At 43.2% G+C, this 26,009-nt stretch overlaps 1 protein-coding gene across 2 annotated transcripts in view; it reads right to left on the bottom strand.

Moving 5' to 3' along the window:
• The window catches only part of ezrb (ezrin b), a 109,528-nt gene that overhangs the window by 3,192 nt on the left and 80,327 nt on the right, over positions 1-26,009 (bottom strand). For both annotated transcript variants that reach the window (XM_067989149.1, XM_067989148.1), the window contains exons 9-13: positions 8,411-8,574; positions 6,904-7,034; positions 4,104-4,264; positions 3,291-3,383; positions 169-423 (exon numbers count right to left, since the gene is read on the bottom strand). In XM_067989149.1, the coding sequence (XP_067845250.1) occupies positions 169-423; positions 3,291-3,383; positions 4,104-4,264; positions 6,904-7,034; positions 8,411-8,574 (804 nt within the window). The remainder of the gene's footprint in view (positions 1-168; positions 424-3,290; positions 3,384-4,103; positions 4,265-6,903; positions 7,035-8,410; positions 8,575-26,009) is intronic.

Below are 26,009 nucleotides of genomic sequence, written 5' to 3'. Positions count from 1 at the left end.
ATATTGCATAGAATAATTGAGCATTTCCTATACTTCTGACCTTGAGTCCTGTTCTTAACCAGATATTTGAACTAGTTATGAATATCAGCCTTAAAACACAGCCCAATGCACACATTTAACACTGCATGCTGCCATATAGTATCTACTGCAGCCAATACAACACCTTACCATCAGTTGCTGCTGCACTCGTTCATTCTTCTCCGCTTCTGTCACACGATCTTCTTCATTTCTGTGATCCAAGATACCTTCAGTTGCGAGATCAGCACTGTACATGGTATGATTCTCTTCAGCATCATCATGCTCACTCTCCTCTAGATGCTCATAGACTGGTGGAGGGGGTGGAGGAGGGGGAGGGGCAGGGGCAGATAATACCATGTGCAGCTCCTCCTTTGTTTTCTCCAAATCATCCTGGACCACCTTTGCCTGAAGTGATTAATATGAAGGCTTAGTATACATATTTCTTAATAAATGTATTAAAAGTTAGATTCAATTAATCTTATAAAACAGAGCATAGTGGTTCAATGAAATAGCAGTCAACAATTCCTCACAGGGCAAGTTCCAATCTTAGCTCACAAAGCATTCCTCCCAAATGCAGCATGACCCACGGTGCAAAGGACTCCCTTGTTTTTGGGCTGCTCCAGAGTGTGTGGGGTGGGGGGAAAAACAAAAAAGAAAAGGGCATCACCTGCAATCCAGCCCTCATTAAGGAATCTGTACTTGCCAGGTTCGCGCCTCAGGATAATGGTGGGCCCACAGCCCCAGATTTTTCAGGAGGTGTCTCCCTGCAAGCACCAGATCACAAAATCGTCCCCAGTAGCAATACTGCAGCTTTGTACTGAAGTGCAATGGTACACACTGCACCCGTCCCTGCTCCTCCTAAATCTTGAGGTGACACAAATGGTGGTTGGGAGGGAAGTCAAGCAGCCTGTAACAGTATATAACTACCACTGAAAAAGTATTGGGTGTAGCAGGATAAAAATCAATATACACCTCTGTCTACCTGTACATTTTGCTCATGCTAGCATTCAGTATTGTATTATGGGAAAGATGCATGAAAACGCTAGAGGCATGGCTATCTCAGTTCATAGTGGTACTGCAAGCAATATAGAAGCTACAATATTCTCACCATCCTAGTAGTCGCTTGCTTTCTTAGTGAATAACATGACAAAGAAAAAAATGTTTCCTTGACTGCAAAATCAGGAAGCATCAGCACAGCCTTTACACCACGAGAACACACAAACCCCGGGCTATGAACAGGTACACCACGAGAACACACAAACCCCGGGCTATGAACAGGTACACCACGAGAACACACAAACCCCGGGCTATGAACAGGTACACGAGACCACACAAACCCCGGGCTATGAACAGGTACACCACGAGAACACACAAACCCCGGGCTATGAACAGGTACACCACGAGAACACACAAACCCCGGGCTATGAACAGGTACACCACGAGAACACAAACCCCGGGCTATGAACAGGTACACGAGACCACACAAACCCCGGGCTATGAACAGGTACACCACGAGACCACACAAACCCCGGGCTATGAACAGGTACACCACGAGACCACACAAACCCCGGGCTATGAACAGGTACACCACGAGACCACACAAACCCCGGGCTATGAACAGGTACACCACGAGACCACACAAACCCCAGGCTATGAACAGGTACACCACGAGAACACACAAACCCCAGGCTATGAACAGGTACACCACGAGAACACACAAACCCCGGGCTATGAACAGGTACACCACGAGACCACACAAACCCCGGGCTATGAACAGGTACACCACGAGACCACACAAACCCCGGGCTATGAACAGGTACACCACGAGAACACACAAACCCCAGGCTATGAACAGGTACACGAGACCACACAAACCCCGGGCTATGAACAGGTACACCACGAGACCACACAAACCCCAGGCTATGAACAGGTACACCACGAGACCACACAAACCCCAGGCTATGAACAGGTACACCACGAGACCACACAAACCCCAGGCTATGAACAGGTACACCACGAGACCACACAAACCCCAGGCTATGAACAGGTACACCACGAGAACACACAAACCCCAGGCTATGAACAGGTACACCACGAGAACACACAAACCCCAGGCTATGAACAGGTACACCACGAGAACACACAAACCCCAGGCTATGAACAGGTACACCACGAGAACACACAAACCCCAGGCTATGAACAGGTACACCACGAGAACACACAAACCCCAGGCTATGAACAGGTACACCACGAGAACACACAAACCCCAGGCTATGAACAGGTACACCACGAGACCACACAAACCCCAGGCTATGAACAGGTACACCACGAGACCACACAAACCCCAGGCTATGAATAGGTACACCACGAGACCACACAAACCCCAGGCTATGAATAGGTACACCACAAGAACACCCATCCATGGGCGTTAAATAAAGTTAGAATATATTAATTTTCAAATCCTTTGAGTTCTAATTCAATGCCTGATGAGTATTTCATTATATTGGGCTTGATCTCAAGTCAGATTCTGGTGACAAATATACAAAGGGCTCTCGTAAGCTGAATAGTCAAAAAAAAGTCTCATGAGAAGTCTGTGAATAACTTCAATGTTTTCAAATTCAGGTTAAGATCAATTGTTCAAGGACATGTGTTAGACATGGAATCCAGCTCACTTGTCACTCTTAATGGTCTAGTTTGAAAAGTAGGTCCAAAGGAAAATGAGTTTGGTGAAAATTAAAACATGGAGTTCAATTAATTAGTAGAGTATACAGATGCATGAAGTGACATCATAGGTTGGTTTGGGATGGCTTTTTTTTTAAAAAAAGGATCCTGCTGCAGACAGATCTATCGGCAGCAACTAGAAATTGAGAGCTGAACCATAAACCCCAGTACATTTACAATGCAGGATGGCCTCTATGCTGATATCACCTGCAGCTGTGTGGTGCTCACATGGATTATGCTGGAGTGCCACTGACCATCTAAACTCCACACAGCTGCAGCAACAGAATTTTTGTGGGTCTTGCATTCAGCAACGGTGAGAAGATGGTACGCCGTGTCACACCTCCTCAACCACTCTGGCACAGAACTCGAAAAGGCAGCAGTATAAAGTGGCCAAGAATAACAGGTCACAAAAGGGCATAAAAGCACCTTAAAATACTATTGCTGCAATTAGCTAATCCCATAGGCTTGGTGAGGTCAGATTGAAATAAATGCTTCCTTATTTCAGAGCATGTCTCTCGCATAAATATGGGTACCAACTAATAGGACTTCACCCGGTTTTGCCATTCGTATGCCTCTTCCTCTTTGATTCGTCTGGCATCCTCCAGCTCTTCAATCCTGGCTGTATATTCGGATAACTCTGAAGCCTGTTACAGAATTGAAAACCAAGTATGTACATTGAGAATTATACTATATTACACAGATAAACAATCCATCCATTCTGGTGGTTTCATGAAATGTAATTGGTGAAGGGCCTAGTGCATACAGTTATAATGTAATCTATCCTCATGTCTTGTAAAATTCCAAATATTCTATGCACACTTAAAGAAGTTTATATTGGAGAGCCAAGACAGACTATTTAACAACCTACAGCATTATAGATGTTTGACCCAGAACAGCTAGGCTTTGCCCATTTGGTTTTCCTTTTTCATCACTTCAATTCTAGGGCTTGCCCATTTTTAAACTAGAGAATTCTGACTTATAAATTACAACACATTAGTCTACACTTGAAATGCAATCAACTATTTTCTAATAGCTAAAGATTTAACAAACCTAATGCAAGGCATTCTTCACTAAGCCAAAAGAAATTAAATGAACTTTTAAATCAAAGTTCTCAAGCCATGTAAAGGCTATTGTTCATTTGATGAATCAGCTCACCAACTCTTTCAAATCTCACTCAGTACTAAATGTCTCAAACCCAGGTCTTCTCGCTACACTCCTTAAGCTTATTGTGCATTTACTGATACAGTACAAATGAAGCAAGAATTTTTAATAAACCAACATCTTGTGCAGCTGATTGAGTTGGTGTAACTAAAATAATGTGCTGCAAGCCCCACTGCCTTAATGTTAGGCAAACTAGTTCTTACCAATTGCTCCTGGCTCTTCATTTGATCCTCAGCTTGTCTCTGCAACTCCTCCTTAGCTCGGAGGGCATCTAAGCGTTCAGCCTCTAGACGTTCAGCTTCATGTTGGGCTCTTGTCCTCTCTTCTTCCAGCTGAATAGCTCGTTGCATCTGCTCAGCCAAGTCTAGGATCCAAGATAAAATATAGAGCACAATCAATCAATCATCGGTCACTAGGGATATAAGGATAAGACAATCAGCTCTGTATTAACATATCTAAAAAGCACTGAGACCGCCTCCTTCTGCAAGTCTCACTCCTTGGATCTGATCAGGTCCAGGCTCCAGTTTCAGGCTGCATTTTCACAGCATCAAAGCAAACTGCTTCACACCAAAACTACGGTCAATACACCCAAAGTTTTTCAGGGTCAGGAAACAATGCAAACAGGTGTCACAGGCATCAGTTGCTGGGAAATATCTACAACATTCAATGTGCACTGTAGAACCAGAAGTGGAGGATAACAGGTGGCCAAGGAGAATTGGACTAGAACAGAAATGACCCAGGTAGGCCTCCGTGGGCTGATTCTAGGATATGAACCAAAGCATGTGGCTTCCCACCCATTTATTTTCTAGATGGCTAGAAGCTAGGAACTGAGGAGGAGCAGGAGAGATTTAAGCGTCCAAGTACAGAAGTCACAAAACTAGTGGACTAGTGCAAAAAATAATTTAAAAGGCTAATGCAGTGTTAGCCTTCATCTCATGGGGGCTTGAATACAAAGCATTGGAAGTTTGACATTCAAAGGATTGAACTTATTCAAGTTATAGTTTACTCTCTGGACCAACTGAATCACAAAACAGGCAGCCAGTATGGTATAATATTCAAAAGTAAAATACATTTCATTCCAGTTAATAGCAATATAGGTTTGTACAATACAGTTGTATAAAGCTCTGGTTAGACCACATCTCGAATACTGCATTCAGTTCTGGGCTCAGGAGGTGCTGTCAAATAAGCCCTGTAAATAGTACACACAGCAACCACAATGCATTGGTGGAGTATTTTTTTAATATATTAAAAAGGTGGTCAAGCAGACTGCTTTGCCTTGAGGGCATCGAGCTTTTAGAGAGTTGTTACAGCTGTACCCATCCAGGCAAGTGGAGAATATTCCAGCGCACTCCTGACTTTTGCCTTGTAGGTGTTGGAGGGCATTTGGGGAGTCAGGAGGTGAGTCACTTGCTGCAGAATACCCAGCCTCTGACCTGCTCTAGTAGCCACAGCATTTATGTGGCTGGTCCAGTTATGTTTCTGGTCAATGGTGACCCCCAGGATGTTGATGGCGGGGGATTTGGGGATGGTAATGCTGTTGAATGTCAAGGGGAGGTGGTTAGACTCATTATATATTGTCATCACCTGGCACTTCTGTGACAAGAATGTTACTTACCACTTATCAGCCCAAGCCTGGATGCCAGCCACATCTTTTGCTGCATGCAGGTAAGGACTGCTTCATTATCTGAGGAATTGTGAATGGAGCCAACAGCCCCACTTCTGACCTTATGATACAGGGAAGGCCATTGATGAAGCAGCTGAAGATAGTTGGACCTAGGATGCTGCCCTGAGCAACTCTAGGAGTGGTGCCCTGCGGCTGAGATGATTGGCCTCCAACAACCACCATCCTGTGTGCCAGGTATGACTCTAGCCACTGGAGGTTTCCCTCTGATCTGTTGACTTAAGGCTGCTTGGTGCCACACTGTCAAATGTAGCCTTGATTTCAAGGGCAGTCACTCTCACCTCACCAGGTGCATTAGCACCCGTCCTTAATGCAGAGTAATTACAGGATCATTACTAGAACTATTACAGACTATACTGATTTACAAGAATATAAAATGGTGAAACAAGATTTGTATATAGGCAATAGTGAAGATAGCTGTTCACAGGAAGTGGAGCCACAGTCCAGGAAAGGCTTTAAATACAATGGTTGCCTGACCAAAGTTCCAGCACAAGAGCACTTTTAAAAAAATTAAAGTGCATTTTTGTTGGGGGGCGCAAGGAAGAGAAGGCTGAATGAATGAATGAATGGATGGAGGAAGAGTACAGCCAATCCATTGAGAAATATAAAAAGCAGGTTTCAGCAAGCGAGATGAGTTGGGAAAAACAAAATACTCTACAGTAGGGAGGGGTGCTACATGCCCATTAGAAGCCATGGAACATCACTGGACTGTAGGGTGGAACCAACAGATTAAACTATTGGTCACAAATCCAATCACAATTTTAGAGCAGGGCCAGTTTATACTTACAGACTGACCATAATACCTTAAAACAGCAGCACCCAAATTAAAAGCTGGAAACTAAATGATTAAAGCAATTAAAAATAATCCAATTCAAGAGGTGACTTGCAAGTACAATGAAGCTTTGCTTCTTCTGATCTCAGGAGCATTTCATTTTCTCCCCCCCCCCCCCCTCATAATGACACCCTTATTGCACATTTCACTCAAGTGGAATTTAAAGCATATTCACCTGGGAAAAACACAAGTACCAAAAGCTAGCTATAGCACGTACAACAATTCAGTTACTGAAATTCATAATCAGAAATAACTCTAGCAGGAATGCATTACGATAACATTTAGATATAATTTATAAAGCAGGTCACTCCCAATCATATGGGTTAGATGTAGTGACTGACCTTGTGGTGACTCATCTACAAATCCATTAAAGAACCAGACAAGCAGTCCCAATTTTTCCACATGTTCATTCTCTGGAGAATGGACACAGTAGCAGGTAGGAGTGCTGTGAATTACCACCTCATTGCCCTGCACCATTTACAGGACTTACCTCTTTCAGCTTTCTTTGTCTGATCCTCATACAGTTTCAGCTTCAACATCAGATCACGAGTTTCCTTCTCCATCTGCTCTTTCTCCTTTTCTATTATCTCTCTCTTTTGCTTTTCTTGCTCCAACTGTGCCCTGCACATAGAAAGGTTAAAGATTTACTGTTCTCTAGATGACAGCCAAGTCAAGCTTGGTGTTGCAAACAGCCACTTTAGAATGTCACCTGTATAAGACATTTCCTCTTGTACCAAGGAGACAGGAAGCACAAATTACTATACGGATTAATCAAAGTGTACCACAAAAGACAAAGATAATGCTGATCCAACTTATAACTCCCTCCAATTCGGTCTCAATTTTCCACTTTCTTCCTCCACCCCTATCTTTCACCAGCTTTTGGTGTTTTTTTGGTTGAGATTAAATGGTTGCTCTTGCTTGTACCAGTTTTGGAATGTATGAAGCAAGGCAACATGGGTGCATTCAATGGCGACTGATGTGTGGCTCCCTTACACTTCTTGTACGTGGAAGAGTCTCAAATATTTCCCAGTTGATTTTAAAATAAGGCAGTCACTATGGAGTGACTGCCTTAACCTACACTTTCCTGATGCCATAAAACATTAAATGCAAGATCCAATTCCTTTACCTCAGATTCCCCTACCGATTACTGGAACAGAATCTTAGCATATTCAAGAAAGAGTGAGCTTGGAGAGTCAAATAATCAAACTTAAAAATTCTTTACTGAATGATCATAAATCTAAAGTGCCTTAATAGGGCTACTCTCACTCAACTCAGGACCTCCCTCGGTTGATAATGTCATAGATAGGAGATGCACTCTGTCAACGAACCAGGTCAGAGTGTGCAATGGGAAGCTAATCTGGCAGAAGTACACAATCAACAACATACCCTTTGAGAACACAACAAAACATTGGAGGATGTGCATCTTGTATATATTTATAAAACAATTAGTGTTGTAAAGCTAAATATTGCACAGCATTTAAACATTAACATCTGACTAAAAGATCTAAAATAAAAAACAAGATGTTTATTCAGATTTTAAAGCCTGTAATGTTATTACAAGGTGGGAGATTTACTTCAAAAAAATAGCTGAAGAGCAGAGTTGGTCCTGAAGGAACAGGAGCAGTGCAGGAAAGTGAAAGTGAAGAAAGAACTTCAGGATGTCCCAAAGCAATTCACAGCCAATGGATTACTTCGGAAGTGTAGTCATTGGAGTAATGTAGGAAACGCAGCAGTCAATTTGTTGGCCAGGACACCTTGCTCCTCTCAAAACATAAGATGGCACTATTTAATGTCCAGCTGATTAGGTAGATGGGGCCTCAGTTTAATGTCTCATCGAAATACAGCACTTCAGACAGAGCAGCACTCCATCAGCCTAGATTAATGTGGTCAAGTTTCTGGAGTGGGTCTTCAACCCAACTTTCTGATTCAGGCAAGAGAGCCATCATTGAGTCAATATGTGCAGTAAGTATGGGATGAAAATAGATTGGACCTCTTACTTCTCCAGCTGTCTCTTGTGTTTCTCCTCTCGAGCCTGGGCCTTCATCTGCTGCACTTCGATGGTGTCAGGTTTCCGGCGCCTCATGTACAGCTCATGGTTGCCCATGCAGAGCTGCAAGATTCTCTTGTTTATTCTCAGACGAGGAGCATAGAAAATAAAATCCTGTAGAACAGAGATAGTACATCTGAATATATCACATGAAATGCTTCCTTGTGCCAATATTTGGGCAACTGCTACTATATTGAGCTTCTTCAAAATGGAAAACCTTGCTGCACTTGTTGACTTTCAAAGAACTAAAGCACAAATAACCTCATTTCAAAACCCACAATATATGAGGTTCTTTTATCAAGCCAAAGTTTTTGGTGTCATCTTTATCATTCTTTTGACCTTATCCAAAAGAATGCTAGATTTTTTTTGGTTCATTCATGGGATGTGGGCATCACTGCTGCATGGGTGCGCGGCTGCACAGCAGTTTGTTATATGCCGCGCATGTCACCATTCCATCCGCACACCAAACCAGTGCTCTCTAATGGAGATGCTGCTGAGGTGACGTCAGCTATCAATCACTTTGCAGCAAGGGCGGGAGTTAGTTAGGTTGGATGGGAGCGTTGTACTCCGGACGTCGGAGTCCAGTGCAGGTCAGTGGTACAGCTGCTCCGCGTGTGCACGTGTATGTTTGTACGTATGTAATAATTACATACATACACATTTCCATCCCTTCATGATTAACTGATTTGAGTTTCCAATCAATACTAAATCCTTATGTGCTGAAGTTAAGATTCAGTGAGGAGGTGCGTTCAATTAAATGAAAGCTTTTCACCTCAAGTGCGAATTGTGGAGAACTGTTACTTTATTCTAAAAAAGACAAATTTAAAGCATTTTTTTGGTTTAGGTCAAAAGAATGATAAAGATGATGTGCTTTAGTTCTTTGGAGGGAGTCTACAATTAGTGCAATTAACAGTTTTTGTCACCATCCTATTCAACATTCACTTCTGAAGTAAACTACAAATGAACCCAAATTACCTGGCATATTTTAATAATCATTTATCAATTTCCATATTTCATGTTTACAAATTAAGTAATTCAGACACAAATAGTGTAATATTATTAAAGATCCTTCTACAATTGTGCTAAAATATACTTTCCAATCACATTGGTACATTGTAATCAAAACAATGAAGTTGATTTAAATTGTTTTATACAACTGCTATCCAAAAGCCTTCAGCTGCCCCAAGGATTGTCTCCTCTTAATCTTTGTCCTTTGCCTCCCTCAGTTCAGGTTCATGACCAAACTGCTCCCTGCCTTACATAGAGGCAGCCAAAACTAATGAGACCTGCAAGATGTACAATTGTAGTGCAATAATTTTTAAAAACTCTGCTGAGGGTTCAAAAGGGGGGGGGGGGGAAAGAGCTCTAATTAAACTTTTCCTATCCCCAAATTCACACTGATTGATTTAACAGCTGTTTTGTATTTAACTCAATTTAAAAATTCTGACTCCACACAATTTATTTCTGTTTGAGTCAAAGTCATTAAGCTGATTCAACAAAAAGCTGATGGGAATCATTCCCATCAGATAATTTTTAATATAAGACTGGTCTGCTCAATCCTGGTGCAACTTAGGAAACCCATTTCACAAATTATATTATTTTATCAGCCAATATAACATTAAATTGTTACAATTATCCATTATTTTGTACATTTGTTCTGTTTGTTATATACCTTGGAGTAAGAATAAAGTTTTCTAAAAAGATGTTCTATTCAAAGTAGTGATTTTAAAAAAAAAGTGGCACACACAGCCTTTACATCAGCGCACAAACCCAAACTCATGCCACACATGGCTGAAAAAAAATTAGAGGGAACATTGGTGGGTGTCGCTGGCAAGGCCAGCATTTATTGCCGTTGAGAAGGTGGTGGTGAGCCACCTTGAACTGCTGCAGTCTGTGGGGCTTTGTGTTGTGGGATTGTACAACTGAGTGGCTTGCTAGGCCATTTCAGAGGGCAGTTAAGAATCAACCACATTGCTGGAGTCACATAGGCCAGACTGGGTAAGGACAGGTTTCCTTCCCTAAAAGGACATTAGTGAACCAGATGGGTTTTTACAACAATCTGGTATTTTCATGGTCTCTATTACAGATACTAGATTTTTTATTTAACTAAATTTAAATTCTCCAGCTGCCATGGTGGGATTTGAACTCATGTAATCCGGATTACTAGTCCAGGCCTCTGGATTACTAGTCCAGTAACAAAACCACTATACTACCGTACCCAAATCATACACAGCAGATCCATCAGTGTCTAAAGAGAAAAGACAGTCAACTGGTTAGTGTTCCTCACCTAAAAAAGATTACCCTGCCCTTTCTCTGTACCGATGTTGACGGGCCTGCTACGTATTTACAAATAAAAAGATAAAAGACTGGGAAGTCTTAGTATCTAACTGCTTGCTCAATATTCAGAAGCAAACTGGTTTACTAGTGGAAGAGAGATCTTAGCATTTGGAGTATTCATAGCTTTCAAAAAATATAGTATCGACCAGGTTTCTTCAGCAAACTGCCAGACAGCTAAACAGGGCCCTTTCCTGCTACAAGGGCATGCTAGGTGCATTAACAGCTCTTTATTCTTTGAAGTTCAATTCACAACATTTTACAAAGGATTAAATAATTAACACTTTGTTATAATGAGGCTTTAAGTCAACTCTTGCATTGAGTTTTTTTAACCATGTTGAAATCTGCTTTAGGTATAATCAGAGAGGTTATACCCATCAGGAAAGATTGAACAGGCTGGGGCTCATTTCTTTAGAAAAGGAGGCTGAGAGGTGACCTGATAGGTCTTTAAGATTATGAAAGTGTTTGATAGGCTAGACAAAGAAGATGATGTTTCCACTTGTGGGGGAGACCAAAACTAGGGGTAGGCACTAATAAATCCAATAGGAAATTCAGGAGAAACTGCTTTGCCCAGAGAATGGAACTCACTACCACAAGGTGTAAGTGAGGCGAATAGCATAGATGCATTTAAGGGGAAGCTAGATAAACATCAGGGAGAAAGGAATAGAAGGATATGTTGATAGAGTTAGAAGAGGAGGGGTGGAAGAAGGCTCATGTAGAGCATAAACACTGGCATGTGCCAGTTAGGCCGAACGGCCTGTTTCTGCGCTGTACGTTCTATGTAATTTTATGTAGAAGAACTAGGACACAGTAAAAGTTTATGATGAAACTGCTTACGACACCAAGCTAGTTATAATGAAGTTATTCTAATGTACAAACCGTTTACACCATGAAAATCTCTGAAATCAAAACCTCAACAAAATGACCTGGGACTGTTGCTACCTCAATAATCCATCTGACCCTGCTACCTTCTTATCCACCCACCTGCATATTGCTCAATGGCTAGAGAGTTACCAGTTACTGTCCATTGCTCTGCTTAACAGTTAGCATGTTTAAGGTGCACATCTAAGGTATATTGGCTGAGTATCTAAGAATCAAAATGACACCCGATATGAAAATTGCTTATTATGCATGGATGTCTTTTACTACGGCTGTATATTTTAGTTTCAGAATATTGACAAGTCAAAGGAAAAAAGCATCTTATGGTCAAACATTAGATCCTTTATGCAATATTTCATGTTAAAGAGGAAAATGTACATCAAATAAACATTTCTATAACTGGCAGATAGTCATAGATTGTACAGCAATACTAAAATGAGCATCAGTAAACGAGCCAAAGAAAAATCCTTAACCTGACATTTTAACAATTTTCTTTTGTTTACTATGAGTCTGTAATTCCAGTATCATTAGTTAAATCCTGGTCTGCTACAGTGTGTACTAACTCAACACTGGAGGGCAGAAGGTGCTTTGCAGGTTGCCAAGGATCAGTATCGTTTCCATTATGATATAAAATGAGGCTGTAAAACTAAATATTGCACAGCACTCAGTGCTTTTGCATCACGAGAGCACTCAGACAAATCAAGATGGTCCAAACATGGACAAAAGAGCTGAATTCCAGAGGTGAGGTGAGAGTGACTGCCCTTGACATCAAGGCAGCATTTGACAGTGTGGCACCAAGGAGCCCTAGTAAAATTGAAGTCAATGGGAATCGGGGGGGAACTCTCCAGTGGCTGGAGTCATACCTAGCACAAAGGAAGATGGTAGTGGTTGTTGGAGGCCAATCATCTCAGCCCCAGGACATTGCTGCAGGAGTTCCTCAGGGCAGTGTCCCAGGCCCAACCATCTTCAGCTGCTTCATCAATGACCTTCCCTCCATCATAAGGTCAGAAATGGGGGATGTTCGCTGATGATTGCACAGTATTCAGTTCCATTCGCAACCCCACAAATAATTAAGCAAGACCTGGACATCATCCAGGATTGGGCTGATAAGTGGCAAGTAACATTTGTGCCAGACAAGTGCCAGGCAATGACCATGTCCAACAAGAGAGAGTCTAACCACCTCCCCTTGACATTCAACAGCATTACCATTGCGCAATCCCCCACCAACATCCTGGGGGTCACCATTGACTAGAAACTTTACTGGACCAGCCACAAATACTGTGGCTACAAGAGCAGGTCAGAGGCTGGGTATTCTGTGGTGAGTGACTCACCTCCTGACTCCCCAAAGCCTTTCCATAATCTACAAGGCGCAAGTCAGGAGTGTGATGGAATACTCTCCACTTGCCTGGATGAGTGCAGCTCCAACAACACTCAAGAAGCTCGACACCATCCAGGACAAAGCAGCCCGCTTGATTGGCACCCCATCCACCACCCTAAACATTCACTCCCTTCACCAGCACACAGTGGCTGCAGTGTGTACCATCCACAGGATGCACTGCAGCAACTCACCAAGGCCTCTGACAGCACCTTCCAAACCCGCAACCTAGAAAGACAAGGGCAGCAGGCACATGGGAACACCACCACGTTCACCTCCAAGTCACACACCATCCTGACTTGGAAATATATCGCCGTTCCTTCATAGTCACTGGGTCAAAATCCTGGAACTCCCTACTTAACAGCACTGTGGGAGAACCTTCACCTCATGGACTGCAGTGGTTCAAGTAGGCAGTTCACCACTACCTTCTCAAGGGCAATTAGGGATGGGCAATAAATGCTACCCTCGCCAGCGACGCCCACATCCCATGAACGAATTAAAAAAACATGACCGGCACAATTTGTGGCTTCATTTTAGATACTGTGGAAAAAAACAGACTATGCAGTTCAGGAGACATTAGAATCAGTATTTAAAACATGAAAGCGCAGGAGAAGGCCATTCTGCCCATCATGTTTGTGTTAGAGCTAGTTAGAAAAAATCCTGCTGTCCTGCACTCTCTCCATAGTCTTGTATCTTTCTCTGCTCTTCCTTTAAAAAAAATACAATGGTTTCTGTCTCAACTTTTTTTTAATTCACCTGATCAAAACCCTTCATAAATTAAAAAAAAATCTCAAATCAGAGTCTTCTCTGCTCCAGTGGAATTAATCCCAGTACCTTGAGTATCTCTTCATAACTATAGTTTCTCATCCCTGGCATCATCACATTCACCAAGTGTACTCAAACTTGAATATGCTCACAAAAACTGGAGGCTCCAAAGGCTTTATGAGCACAAAGTTTAAAATCAGGAGCATACTTTTGATATAGGTTGAAGGTACCGTCAGAGTTTGATATTAATTCAGAATAATTTGGGGTTGAGTCATGGTATACTGCTTGAGATTGACATGAACAGCCAAATACAAGTACAGATCGAGAGCCAAGTGTGTGTATTTAAAAACTGTACCATCCACCTAGGCTGAATACATTGCAGATACTACAACGATATAAAGTACAAAACCACAGGAAGTGCACGGTGCACTGTGTTCACCAGATCGGCATTCAAAGACCAGACTTGACCAAATTATGGCACGTGGCACTTGCTAAACTCTTGGAATATTCAACCCACCTTCCTTGAGGTGGGAAATACCTTCAGCATGTTTGAGAAGAAATGTTATGCCTCTGTTTAAGTATCGTGCTCTGATGTCAAATCAATTAACTGGTCAGGAACAGCTCATCAGGTTTTAACTCAGAAGTCTGCTGTTGTAGCCAAATTCATGTACACATACTTAGTTTGATTTGTGCTTCCTACTTCAGGTAGATGGATAAACTGCAAAATCCTAAAGTAGGTAGATTCAATAATGATTTGTATTTATACAGCACACCAGGTTTTCTCATGTCTCAAAATGCTTCACTTGCAAACAATTATTTTGAAGTGAAACGATTTATGCAGATGAATATGGCAGGCATTTTATGCAGTAAGATCCCATAAAACCACAATGAGATGATTGATCAATAGTTTTTTTTTGGTGGAGTCAAAGAGGAATGTTGACAAGGACCACAGGAGAATTCAACAACCACCTGAACTGCCAAGAGATGGGCAGGCAGATCAGCCTCAGTTTAGCATCTCAATTGATGGCTGGCACTCCTGACAATGCAGCACTGAGGCATCAGGGCCTAGATTATGTACTCTAGTTCAGATGTGGCATTCTTCTGGTTTTGTTTTACATTACAGGAGGGAGGGTCAGGCACATGATAGAAGGCCTACAAACCCAGTGGGAGCAGGAAACAGACAGTTACAGTGGGGTCAGCAGCATTATCTGAATAGAGCAGAAAATGGTGGTGGTGCAGTGGTAGGGTACGGCACAGGAAAGAGGAGATAGAAACAGACAGCATGTTCTAAATAGGATTTTCTATTTTAAGCAACAAATTCAGTTCAATTAGCTTAAAAGCCTTTTCGCCCCTTTTGACTGCATAATCTAGTATTGATTTACGATATGGCACTGACTCCATGGCAATGACTAGTCATAAAGAGGTGTGACTCATTGCAAAGGCAACTGGTCTAGGGTGAGTCATGTGTACTGTTTGGAAGCAATGTTTGGTAACTAAGGACAATGCACTATATTGATCTACCAGAAGCTTAGATAGCATTGTCCATTTAACAGGCCCAATTTTTAATAGCAAAAAAAAGGCATTAAATATTTATTTTCTCAGGTTTCAATTGTTACTGTGCCCAAAAAAAAATTGGAAAAAAGGACTTGCAGGAGTTGAAAGTTCCTGAACTTTTCTGCTGGGTTAGGGGAGGAGAGGGAGGATGAAAAGACAATTCCCAATTCTGCTAGTTATCGCCTGACTCTTGCTGAAAAGGGCAGAATGAAAGGGGGGGGGGGGGGGGGAAGGGGAGGAAAGAGAAAAAAAAAGCAGAAATTCAGCTGCCCAGCTTCTCACACCATACTATAGGTTCTCAAATGTGAATAGTTGCTTTGGTGAAAGGTAGCAGAGGGCTGCTGTTGATGCCTGTGGAACTGTACTCCACTATCAACCATTGATTCCGGGAGAGCACAAAATAAAAAGGGAAAGGATTTAAAGGGGATGAAACCTAATAAAGTTGTATTCTATCCTAGTTTACATAGCATAGCCAATGCAAGCCAGAAAACAATGTTTGCTCAAAACATGTCCTGCCCTTTCAAAAGAGTAATATTAATCTGGTCCCTTTTATTAAGGTTACCCATTACCACCTAAAGTTACATCAAGTCAGCCATGGTCATGACTGGAATGGGAAACACTAGAGTTTCTTGGTGAATAAGATTGAAGATTTGCAAAATACTAACTCTCGTTTAAATACTTGCAAAAATAACCCAAAGCACCCAAGATGATCAATTTTCAAAAATGTAACTGAAATGTTTTAAGAAGTTTACTTTATTTTTTTAAAAAAAAGTTTAGCCTTCATAGTATGCATTAATTTTCTAGATCTTTCACCCCAACTATACATCTCCAGATGTATATTTGGGGCAAAAGGATATGCACAGATGTATGGGCAAATGGTATTGTAATGATTCCCTCGACTACTACTAAAGGCAAGTATAGGAAAAGATATACTTTATACAGCCTGGGTTACAGCTTCAACCAACCAGGAAATATTGAAAATATCCAAGTATTCGTTGTTAATGACAGAGGTTACTGGCTGCTGTTGTGATCCTGATGCAGCCCCGTTCCCTCTGCTGGCCAATAAAATTACTCCATGCTGCTCCTCTCACCAAAAGGACTAACCAACCAACCAGCAGGCAGACTTTAGTGACTCACTGGCCCCAATAATGGATCAGAGTGGCTACGGCTGCTAAACCAGCTGTGAAGAGCAGAGATTTGGGAACTACTATGGAATTTTGGCACTACTATGGTATGTTGGCCTTCATTGCAAGAGGGATGTGCCAGAGGACTGGAGAACCGCTAATGTAATACCATTATTCAAGAAGGGGAGTAGGGAAAAACCGGGGAACTACAGGCCAGTGAGCCTAACATCAGTGGTAGGAAAATTATTGGAAAAAATTCTGAAGGACAAAATTAGTCTCCACTTGGAGAAGCAAGGATTAATCAGGGATAGTCAACATGGCTTTGTCAAGGGAAGATCATGTCTGACTAATTTGATTGAATTTTTTGAGGGGGTGACTAGGCGTGTGGATGAGGGTAACGCAGTGGATGTGGTATACATGGATTTCAGTAAGGCCTTCGATAAAGTCCCCCACAGGAGACTGGTCAAGAAGGTACGAGCCCATGGAATCCAGGGTGCCTTGGCACTTTGGATACAAAACTGGCTTAGTGGCAGAAGGCAGAGGGTGATGGTCGAAGGTTGTTTTTGTGACTGGAAGCCTGTGGCCAGTGGGGTACCACAGGGATCGGTGCTGGGTCCCTTGCTGTTTGTGGTCTACATTAATGACTTGGATATGAATGTAAAAGGTATGATCAGTAAGTTCGCTGATGATACAAAAATTGGTAGGGTGGTAAATAGCGAGGAGGATAGCCTCAGTCTGCAGGACGATATAGATGGGTTGGTCAGATGGGCGGAACAGTGGCAAATGGAATTTAACCCGGAAAAGTGCGAGGTGATGCACTTTGGAGGGACTAACAAGGCAAGGGAATACACAATGAATGGGAGGACCCTAGGCAAGACAGAGGGTCAGAGGGATCTTGGTGTGCAAGTTCACAGATCCCTGAAGGCGGCGGAACAGGTAGATAAGGTGGTAAAGAAGGCATATGGGATACTTGCCTTTATTAGCCGAGGCATAGAATATAAGAGCAAGGAGGTTATGATGGAGCTGTATAAAACACTGGTTAGGCCACAGCTGGAGTACTGTGTGCAGTTCTGGTCGCCACACTACAGGAAGGATGTGATCGCTTTGGAGAGGGTGCAGAGGAGATTCACCAGGATGTTACCAGGGCTGGAGCGCTTCAGCTATGAAGAGAGACTGGGAAGATTGGGTTTGTTTTCCTTGGAGCAGAGGAGGCTGAGGGGGGACATGATTGAGGTGTACAAAATTATGAGGGGCACAGATAGGATGGATACTAAGGAGCTTTTTCCCTTCGTTGAGGGTTCTATAACAAGGGGACATAGATTCAAGGTAAAAGGCGGGAGGTTTAGAGGGGATTTGAGAAAGAATTTTTTCACCCAGAGGGTGGTTGGAGTCTGGAACTCACTGCCTGAAAGGGTTGTGGAGGCAGGAACCCTCACAACATTCAAGCAGCATTTGGATGAGCACTTGAAATGCCATAGCATACAAGGCTACGGACCAAATGCTGGAATATGGGATTAGAGTAGACAGGGCTTGATGGCCGGCGCGGACACGATGGGCCGAAGGGCCTCTATCCGTGCTGTATAACTCTATGACTATGATTTGAGTACAGCAGCAAGGATGTCTTACTGCAGTTATACAGGGCCTTGGTGAGACCACATCTGGAGTATTGTGTGCAGATGTGTTCTCCTTATCAGAGGAAGGATGACCTTGCCATGGAGGGAATGCAACAAAGGTTTACCAGACTGATTCCTGGGATGGCAGGACTGACGTATGAGGAGAGATTGGGTCGACCAGGCCTATATTCACTAGAGTTTAGAAGAATGAGAGGTGATCTCAACGAAACATAAAATTCTAACAGGACTAGACAGACTAGATGCAGGGAGAATGTTCCCGATGGCAGGAGAGTCCAGAACCAGGGGTCACAGTCTCAGGATACGGGGTATGCCATTTAGGACTGAGATGAGGAGAAATTTCTTCACTCAGAGGGTGGTGTACCTGTGGAATTCTCTACCACAGAAGGCAGTGGAGGCCAAGTCATTAGATGTATTCAAGGAGACAGATATATTTCTTAATGCTAAAGGGATCAAGGGATATGGGAAAAAAGCAGGAACAGGGTACTGAGTAAGACAATCAGCCATGATCATTTTGAATGGCGGAGCAGGCCCAAATGGTCTACTCTTTCTCCTATTTTCTGTGTTTCTATGAATGTAGACCAAGAGCAGCACTGTTTATTGACCTCAACATTGCTGTTCTGCTCACTGACTTTGTGCCTTGGAGGTGGGGACAGTGGAACCCATACTCTGCACTCTTACAGAAACACCCTGCATTGGAATTCCAATGGAATAAGCATCCTGTGCCGCACCCAAACGGATGATGCCAGATCCCTCACCCATTCCTTAGTCACCTCCAGACTCAACTATTTCAGTGCTCTCCTGGTCAGCCTCCCACTTTCCTCTCTAAGTTGTTCCTTAAAACCCACCTCTGACCAAACTTATGGCCGCCTGTCTAGGCGGGGTCATTGAATATTTTTAAGGCTGAGTTCGATAGATTCCTGATTAACAAGGGAGTCACAGATTATAGTAGGTAGACAGGAAAGTAGAGTTGAGGTCGCAATCAGATCAGCCATGATCTTATCAAATAGGACAGCAGGCTCGAGGGGCAGAATGGCCTACTCCTGCTCTTAATTCGTATGTTCTATGTGGATCAGTGTTAAATTTGTTGGCTAATGCTCCTGTGAAGCGCCTCGAGGCCTTTCACTACGTTAAAAGGTGCTATATAAATGCAAGTTTTTTTTGGCGTTGTAGTTAACTTAGTTTCCATCTCAACGACATGAGGAGAAAGTCAAGATATTGGGTCTATTTCCACTGGAGCAGAGGCCAAGAGGAGATTGGAGAGGTTTTTAAAATTATGAAGTGTTTTGATAAGTGTGAATAGTGAAAGACAATTTCTTCTGGTTGGGGAGTCAGTGGCACAGGGTTATCAATTAAAGTTAAATCAAATTAAAATTGAAACAAAAAAAAGTGAAGGAATTGGGAGAAATGTCTTCATGCAACAACTTGTTGGAACATGGAATGCTTTGACTGTGATTGAGATCATTGCATCCTTTAAGGGATGAATATTTGAAGCAGAGCAAGATGCAGGACACGGATTAGTTTTGAATTGCTCTAGCAAAGAATTGGCAGACACAATAGATCTCCTTCTAGCTGTAACCTTCTATGGTTCTATAATAGCAACAGTATTCTGCAAAGATCCCTTGCTTGATCAGTTAATAGGATTGGAAGTATCCTGTTGCTATAGGCACAGCTCACAAATATAGAAGGGCTCGGAGTGGGGGTGGGGGGGGGGGGGGGAAAAACAGGTGCGTGAAGCAATCATCTGAAAGGCACGTCATATAAACAAGATCCTGCAATTGCAAATAGCATGTAATCTATGGAAACCTGCTGACCATTTCACACATATGGCAATAGAAGATAATAAAACTATGAAAGGGCAACTAATCGTCTCATTCACTGTACAGCATTATAACTTGCAAAAGGGAACTAGAAGTGGTTCTAGGATTGCTCAAAGCAGTGGTCGCATGTTTACATATCTGCAAAGTATATTCTGTGTGTTATAGCAGAGTGCCCAAACATCACCATCTGGGCTACTCAGGAGATATGCAACAGAATGGATAGCAAGCTGGCTACAAAACAGAAAACAGAGCAGGGGTTAAGGGTAGCTACCCAGACTGGCAAAAGGTGGGAAGCAGTGTTCCACTGGGATTAGTGCTGAGGCCACTGTTCACAATTTACAACGATTTGGACTTGGGAATCTGAAGTAAAATTTCAAAATTTGCGGACGACAAAATTGGGGGGTTGTAGTTAATACAAAAGAGGAAGAATGTGTTAAAATGCAAGATGACATTAATAAACTTGCAGAATGGGCGTGCAATTCACAAATGAATTTCAATATAGTAACTGAGGTGGTGCATTTTGGTAGAAAGAATAAAAGGAGGCCACACACTCTTTGGTTAACAAGAGTCTAAATGAGGTAGAAGAGCAAAGAGATCTTGGAGTACAGATACACAAATCACAAAAGTAGTGGCGCAGGTTAACAAGGCCCTTTTTTAAAAAAGGGCAAACCAAGCACTGGGTTCATTTCTAGAGGGATAGAATTAAAAAGCAGAAAAGTTAGGTTTAACTTGTATAGAACCTTAGTGGACCACAACTGTAATACTGTAAACAGTTCTGGTCTTATGAAAAAGGATAGAGGCATTGGAGAAGGTGCAAAGATTTTTACATCCTAGAGTACTAAAGGAAGTGGCCCTGGAAATAATGGATGCATTGGTGATCATCTTCTAAAATTCTATGGACTCTGGAACAGTTCCTACAGATTGGAGGGTGGCAAATTTAACCCCACCATTTGAAAAAAGAGAATTACAGACCAGTTAGCCTAACATCAGTAGTGGGAAAAATACTAGAGTCTATTATAATAAGATGTGATAACAGAACACTTGGAGGGCATTAATGGGATTGGATAAAATCAGCATGGGTTCATGAAAGGGAAATCATGCTGAACAAATCTATTGGAGTTTTTTTGAGGATGTAACTAGTAGAATAGATAGGGGAGAACCAGTGGATATGGTGTATTTGGATTTTCAGAAGGCTTTTGATAAGGTCCCACACAAGAGGTTAGTGTGCAAAATTAAAGCATATGGGATGAAGGGATTTGCAAAATTTCACATGTTTCCCCCCCCACCCCCCCCCCCGAAGATTTATTGGAGTTATTAAAAAAATAACCCTGGTGTGACTGTTCTAAACAAGCCAGGGCCTCTCAAAATGGCTGCAGTCAGACACATGGCCAAAGGCCTGCAGCATTTGAAACTGGACACCTTTCCACAAGGGCAGACAGGGATTTTTTTTTTGAACAACGCAGGGAGACAAGCAGTTGCATTCACGCCCTGAGGCAAGCCATCAGAAGTAATCCCACCTAAGGTGAACCATCAAGGAACAATGGAAAGCAGTTATGGAACTAATCAGTGCAGATACCGGCCATTATGTAAATGGTCCAGAGATTGGGATCCTTTGTCTTACGTTTTCGTGCTCAAATCAAACAATGGAGCAAGCTGATGAGGCACAAAAAAAACCTGATACCGGGAGGATATAACTGGGGCTTCCCAGAATCTCTCTCTCTTCGCCTCTTGGCCCGGTGTCCTGTCTGCCTGCTAGCAACTAAGAAGGAAGGCCATCCAGTAAACCTCGCAAACACATGTCGACGGCAGCAGCAGTGCACAGGGGCCAGGTCTTTTCATCTGTTTCACCGGTGAGCATTAATTTTCTGGCCACCACAAGACAATCTAGCTAGTGTAAGGGTGGGAGTTAAAGGGGTATTGCTAAAATTGTGATTAGAATTTTCCCTCGATGTGTCAGTTTCTTCCACCCCTTTAAGTGCAAGACTGCATCCATAGCGATTTCTTTTATCTTCTGTATAATACTGTTTACCTTGTAGTTTTAGTTTTCTTATTAATAAACATTGGTTTTCCTTGTACCAATCCACTGGTCTGTTTGTCTGTCCTTGTTACCGCCCGATAAGTCCTCAGCTCAGAATCAGGAAGGGGAAAGCGATTCGCAACCGCACAGCGGGCAGGGCAGCTCAGGAAAAATATAACTGGCTGACCTATAATAAGCCCGAGAAACAGTAAAAACCCCTTACAGGGATTGGAGGGAAATATACTGGCATGGATTGAGAATTGGTTGACAGACAGGAAAGAGAGAGTAGGAATAAACAGGTCTTTTTCCAGGTGGCAGGCAGTGACTAGTGGGGTACCACAGGGATCAGTGCTTGGGTCCCAGCTATTCACAATATATATCAATGATTTGGATGAGGGAACTAAATGTACCATTTCCAAGTTTACAGACAACACAAAAAGGTGGGGTGGAACATGAGCTGTGAGGAGGATGCAAAGAGGCGCCAATGTGATTCAGACAAGTTGGGTGAGTGGGCAAGAACATGGCAGATGCAGTATAACGTGGATAAATGTGAAGTTATCCATTTTGGTTGTAAAAACAAAGGCAGATTATTTGAATGGCGACAGATTGGGAAAAGGGGATGTGCAACAAGACCTGGGTGTCCTTGTACACCAGTCACTGAAAGTGAGCATTCAGGTACAGTAAGCAGTTAGGAAGGCAAATGGTATTTTGGCCTTCATTGCAAGAGGATTTGAGTACAGGAGCAGGGATGTCTTACTGCAGTTATACAGGGCCTTGGTGAGACCACATCTGGAATAGTGTGCGCAGTTTTAGTCTCCTTATCAGAGGAAGAGCAACAAAGGTTTACCAGACTGATTCCTGGGATGGCAGGACTGACGTATGAGGAGATTGGGTCAACTAGGCCTGTATTCACTAGAGTTTAGTAGAATGATGTCATCAAAACATAGAATTCTAACAGGACTAGACAGACTAGATGCAGGGAGGATGTTCCCGACAGCTGGGGAGTCCAGAACCAGGGGTCACAGTCTCAGGATATGGGGTATACCATTTAGAACAGAGATGAGGAGAAATTTCTTCACTCAGAGGGTGGTGAACCTGTAGAATTCTCTACCACAGACGGCAGTGGAGGCCTAGTCATTAGATGTATTGGAGGAGCTAGATATATTTCTTAATGCTAAAGGGATTAAGGGATATGGGGAAAAAGCGGGAACAGGGTAATCAGTTAGACGATCAGCCATGATCATTTTGAATGGCGGAGCAGGCCCGAAGGGCCTAATGGACTCTTGCTCCTACTTTCTGTTTCTATGATTCACAAAAATGATAGCTGAACTGAGGGGATATACTTATTAGGAAAGACTAAACAGGCTGGGACTCTTAGGGTGACCTAATAGAGGTCTTTAAGATAATGAAAGCATTTAAAAGGGTAGACCTAGGAGAATGTTTCTACTTGTGTTTGGGGGGGGGGGGGGGGGGGGGGAGGGGGGCGGGAAGTGTCCAAAACTAGAGGTTATCTACATAAAAGATTGTCACTAATAAATCCAATAGGGAATTCAGGAGAAACTTTCTTACCACTCTTTTGGGTAATGATGTAGAACACACTACCACAAGGAGTAGTTGAAGCAAATAACAGATGCATTTAGGGGAAAGCTAGATAAGCATACGAAGGAGAAAGGAAGAGTATGCTGATAGAGGTAGATGACGTAGGGAGGTAGGAGGCTCATGTGGAGCATAAACACTAGCATAGAACAGTTGGGCCAAATGGCCTATTTCTGTGCTGTAGACTCGATGTAACTGAGCCCCTGTGGACAGTTATCAAATTGGCATTAGTTTGAATCTATTTCAAGCTGCCACACCAACAGCTATTAGTATTTAGAATTTGTAACATTCTTATTTTTGGATTTAACTGTAATCCAAGATTGAATGAAAAGGGATGCCAAGGCTCAGCGGTAGCACTCAGCTAGGGTAAGAACGTTGTGGGTTCAAGCCACACGAGACTTCAGCACATAATCTAGGCTGGCACAGCAGTGCAGCAGTGTCTGAGGCGCCGTCCTTCAGATGAAAGGTTTGATTGAGGCCCCGTCTGCCCCCTCGGCTGGGCGTAAAAGATCCCTTGGCACTATTTGAAGTGCAGGGGAGTTTTTAGAAAAATTCGCTTGCGGGAGTTGTTGGCAAGGCCAGCATTTATTGCCCATTCCTAATTGCCCTTAAGGTGGTGGTGAGCAGCCTTCTTGAACTGCTGCAGTTATGTGAAGGTTCTCCCACAGTGCTGTTAGGTAGGGAGTTCCAGGATTTTGACCCAGCGATGAAGGAACGTCAATATATTTCCAAGTCGGGATGGTGTGTGACTTGGAGGGAAACGTGCAGGTGGTGTTGTTCCCATGTGCCTGTCCTTCTAGGTGGTAGAGGTCACGGATTTGGGAGGTGCTGTCGAAGAAGCCTTGGCGAGTTGCTGCAGTGCATCCTGTGGCTAGTACACACTGCAGCCACGGTGCGCTGGTGGAGGGAGTGAATGTTTAGGGTGGTGGATGGGGTGCCAATCAATTGGGCTGCTTTGTCCTGAATGGTGTCGAGCTTCTTGAGTGTTGTTGGAGCTGCACTCATCCAAGCAAGTGGAGATTATTCCATCACACTCCTGACTTGTGCCTTGTAGATGGTGGAAAGGCTTTGGGGAGTCAGATGACTCACTTGCCACAGAATACCCAGCCTCTGACCTGCTCTTGTAGCCACAGCATGTGTGTGGCTGGTCCATGGTGACCCCCAGGATGTTGATGGTGGGGGATTGGGCGATGGTAATGCTGTTGAATGTCAAGGGGAGGTGGTTAGACTCTTGTTGGAGATGGTCATTGCCTGGCACGAATGTTACTTGCCACTTATTAGCCCAAGCCTGGATGTTGTCCAGGTCTTGCTGCATGCGGGCACGGACTGCTTCCTTATCTGAGGGGCTGCGAATGGAACTGAACACCATGCAATCATCAGCGAACGTCCCCATATCTGACCTTATGATGGAGGGAAGGTCATTGATGAAGCAGCTGAAGATGGTGGGGCCTAGGACATTGCCCAGAGAACTCCTGCAGCAATGTTCTGGGGCTGACACGACTGACCATCTTCCTTTGTGCTAGGTATGACTCCAGCCACTGGAAAGTTTTCCCCAATTCCTATTGACTTCAATTTTACTAGGATGTCAAGTGCAGTTATTCTCACCTCACAAATTCAGCTCTTTTGTCCATGTTTGCACCAACGCTGTAATGAGGTCTGGAGCTGAGTGGTCCAGGCGGAACCCAAACTGCATTCGTGTGCAGGTTATTGGTGAGTAAGTGCCGCTTGATCACTTTGCTGATGGGGCAGTAATTGGCCAGATTGGATTTGTCCTGCTTTTTGTGGACAGGACATACCTGGGCAATTTTCCACATTGTTGGATAGATGCCAGTGTTGTAGCTGGACTGGAACAATTTGAGAAGAGGCACGGCTAGTTCTGGAGCACAAGTCTTCAGCACTACAGCCAGGGTGTTGTCGGGGCCCATAGCCTTTGCTGTATCCAGTGCACTTAACCATTTCTTGATATCACGTGGAGTGAATCGAATTGGCTAAAGACTGGCTTCTGTGATGGTGGGGATATCGGGAGGAGGCAGAGTTGGATCATCCACTGGGCACTTTTGGCTGAAGATGGTTGCAAACGCTTCAGCCTTGTCTTTTGCACTTACGTGCTGGACTCTGCCATCATTGAGGATGGGGATGTTTACAGAGCCTCCTCCTCCCGTTAACTGTCCACCACCATTCATGACTGGATGTGGCAGGACTGTCTAGCTTTAATCTGATCTGTTGGAATTGCTTAGCTCTGTCTATAACATGTTGCTTCCGCTGTTTAGCATGCATGTAGTCCTGTGTTGTAGCTTCACCAGGTTGGCACCTCATTTTTTTTTTTTTTTTTTTTTTTTTAGGTACACTGGTGCTGCTCCTGGCATGCTCTTCTATACTCCTCATTGAACCAGGGTTGATCCCCTGGCTTGTTGGTAATGGTAGAGTGAGGAACGTGCCAGGTAATGAGGTTAC

Source organism: Heptranchias perlo, chromosome 8, assembly GCF_035084215.1.
Source record: "Heptranchias perlo isolate sHepPer1 chromosome 8, sHepPer1.hap1, whole genome shotgun sequence".
In the NCBI taxonomy this organism is placed as follows: domain Eukaryota; kingdom Metazoa; phylum Chordata; class Chondrichthyes; order Hexanchiformes; family Hexanchidae; genus Heptranchias; species Heptranchias perlo.
Note: the sequence above shows the minus strand (reverse complement) of the source record. Positions and strands in the feature narration are given on the sequence as shown.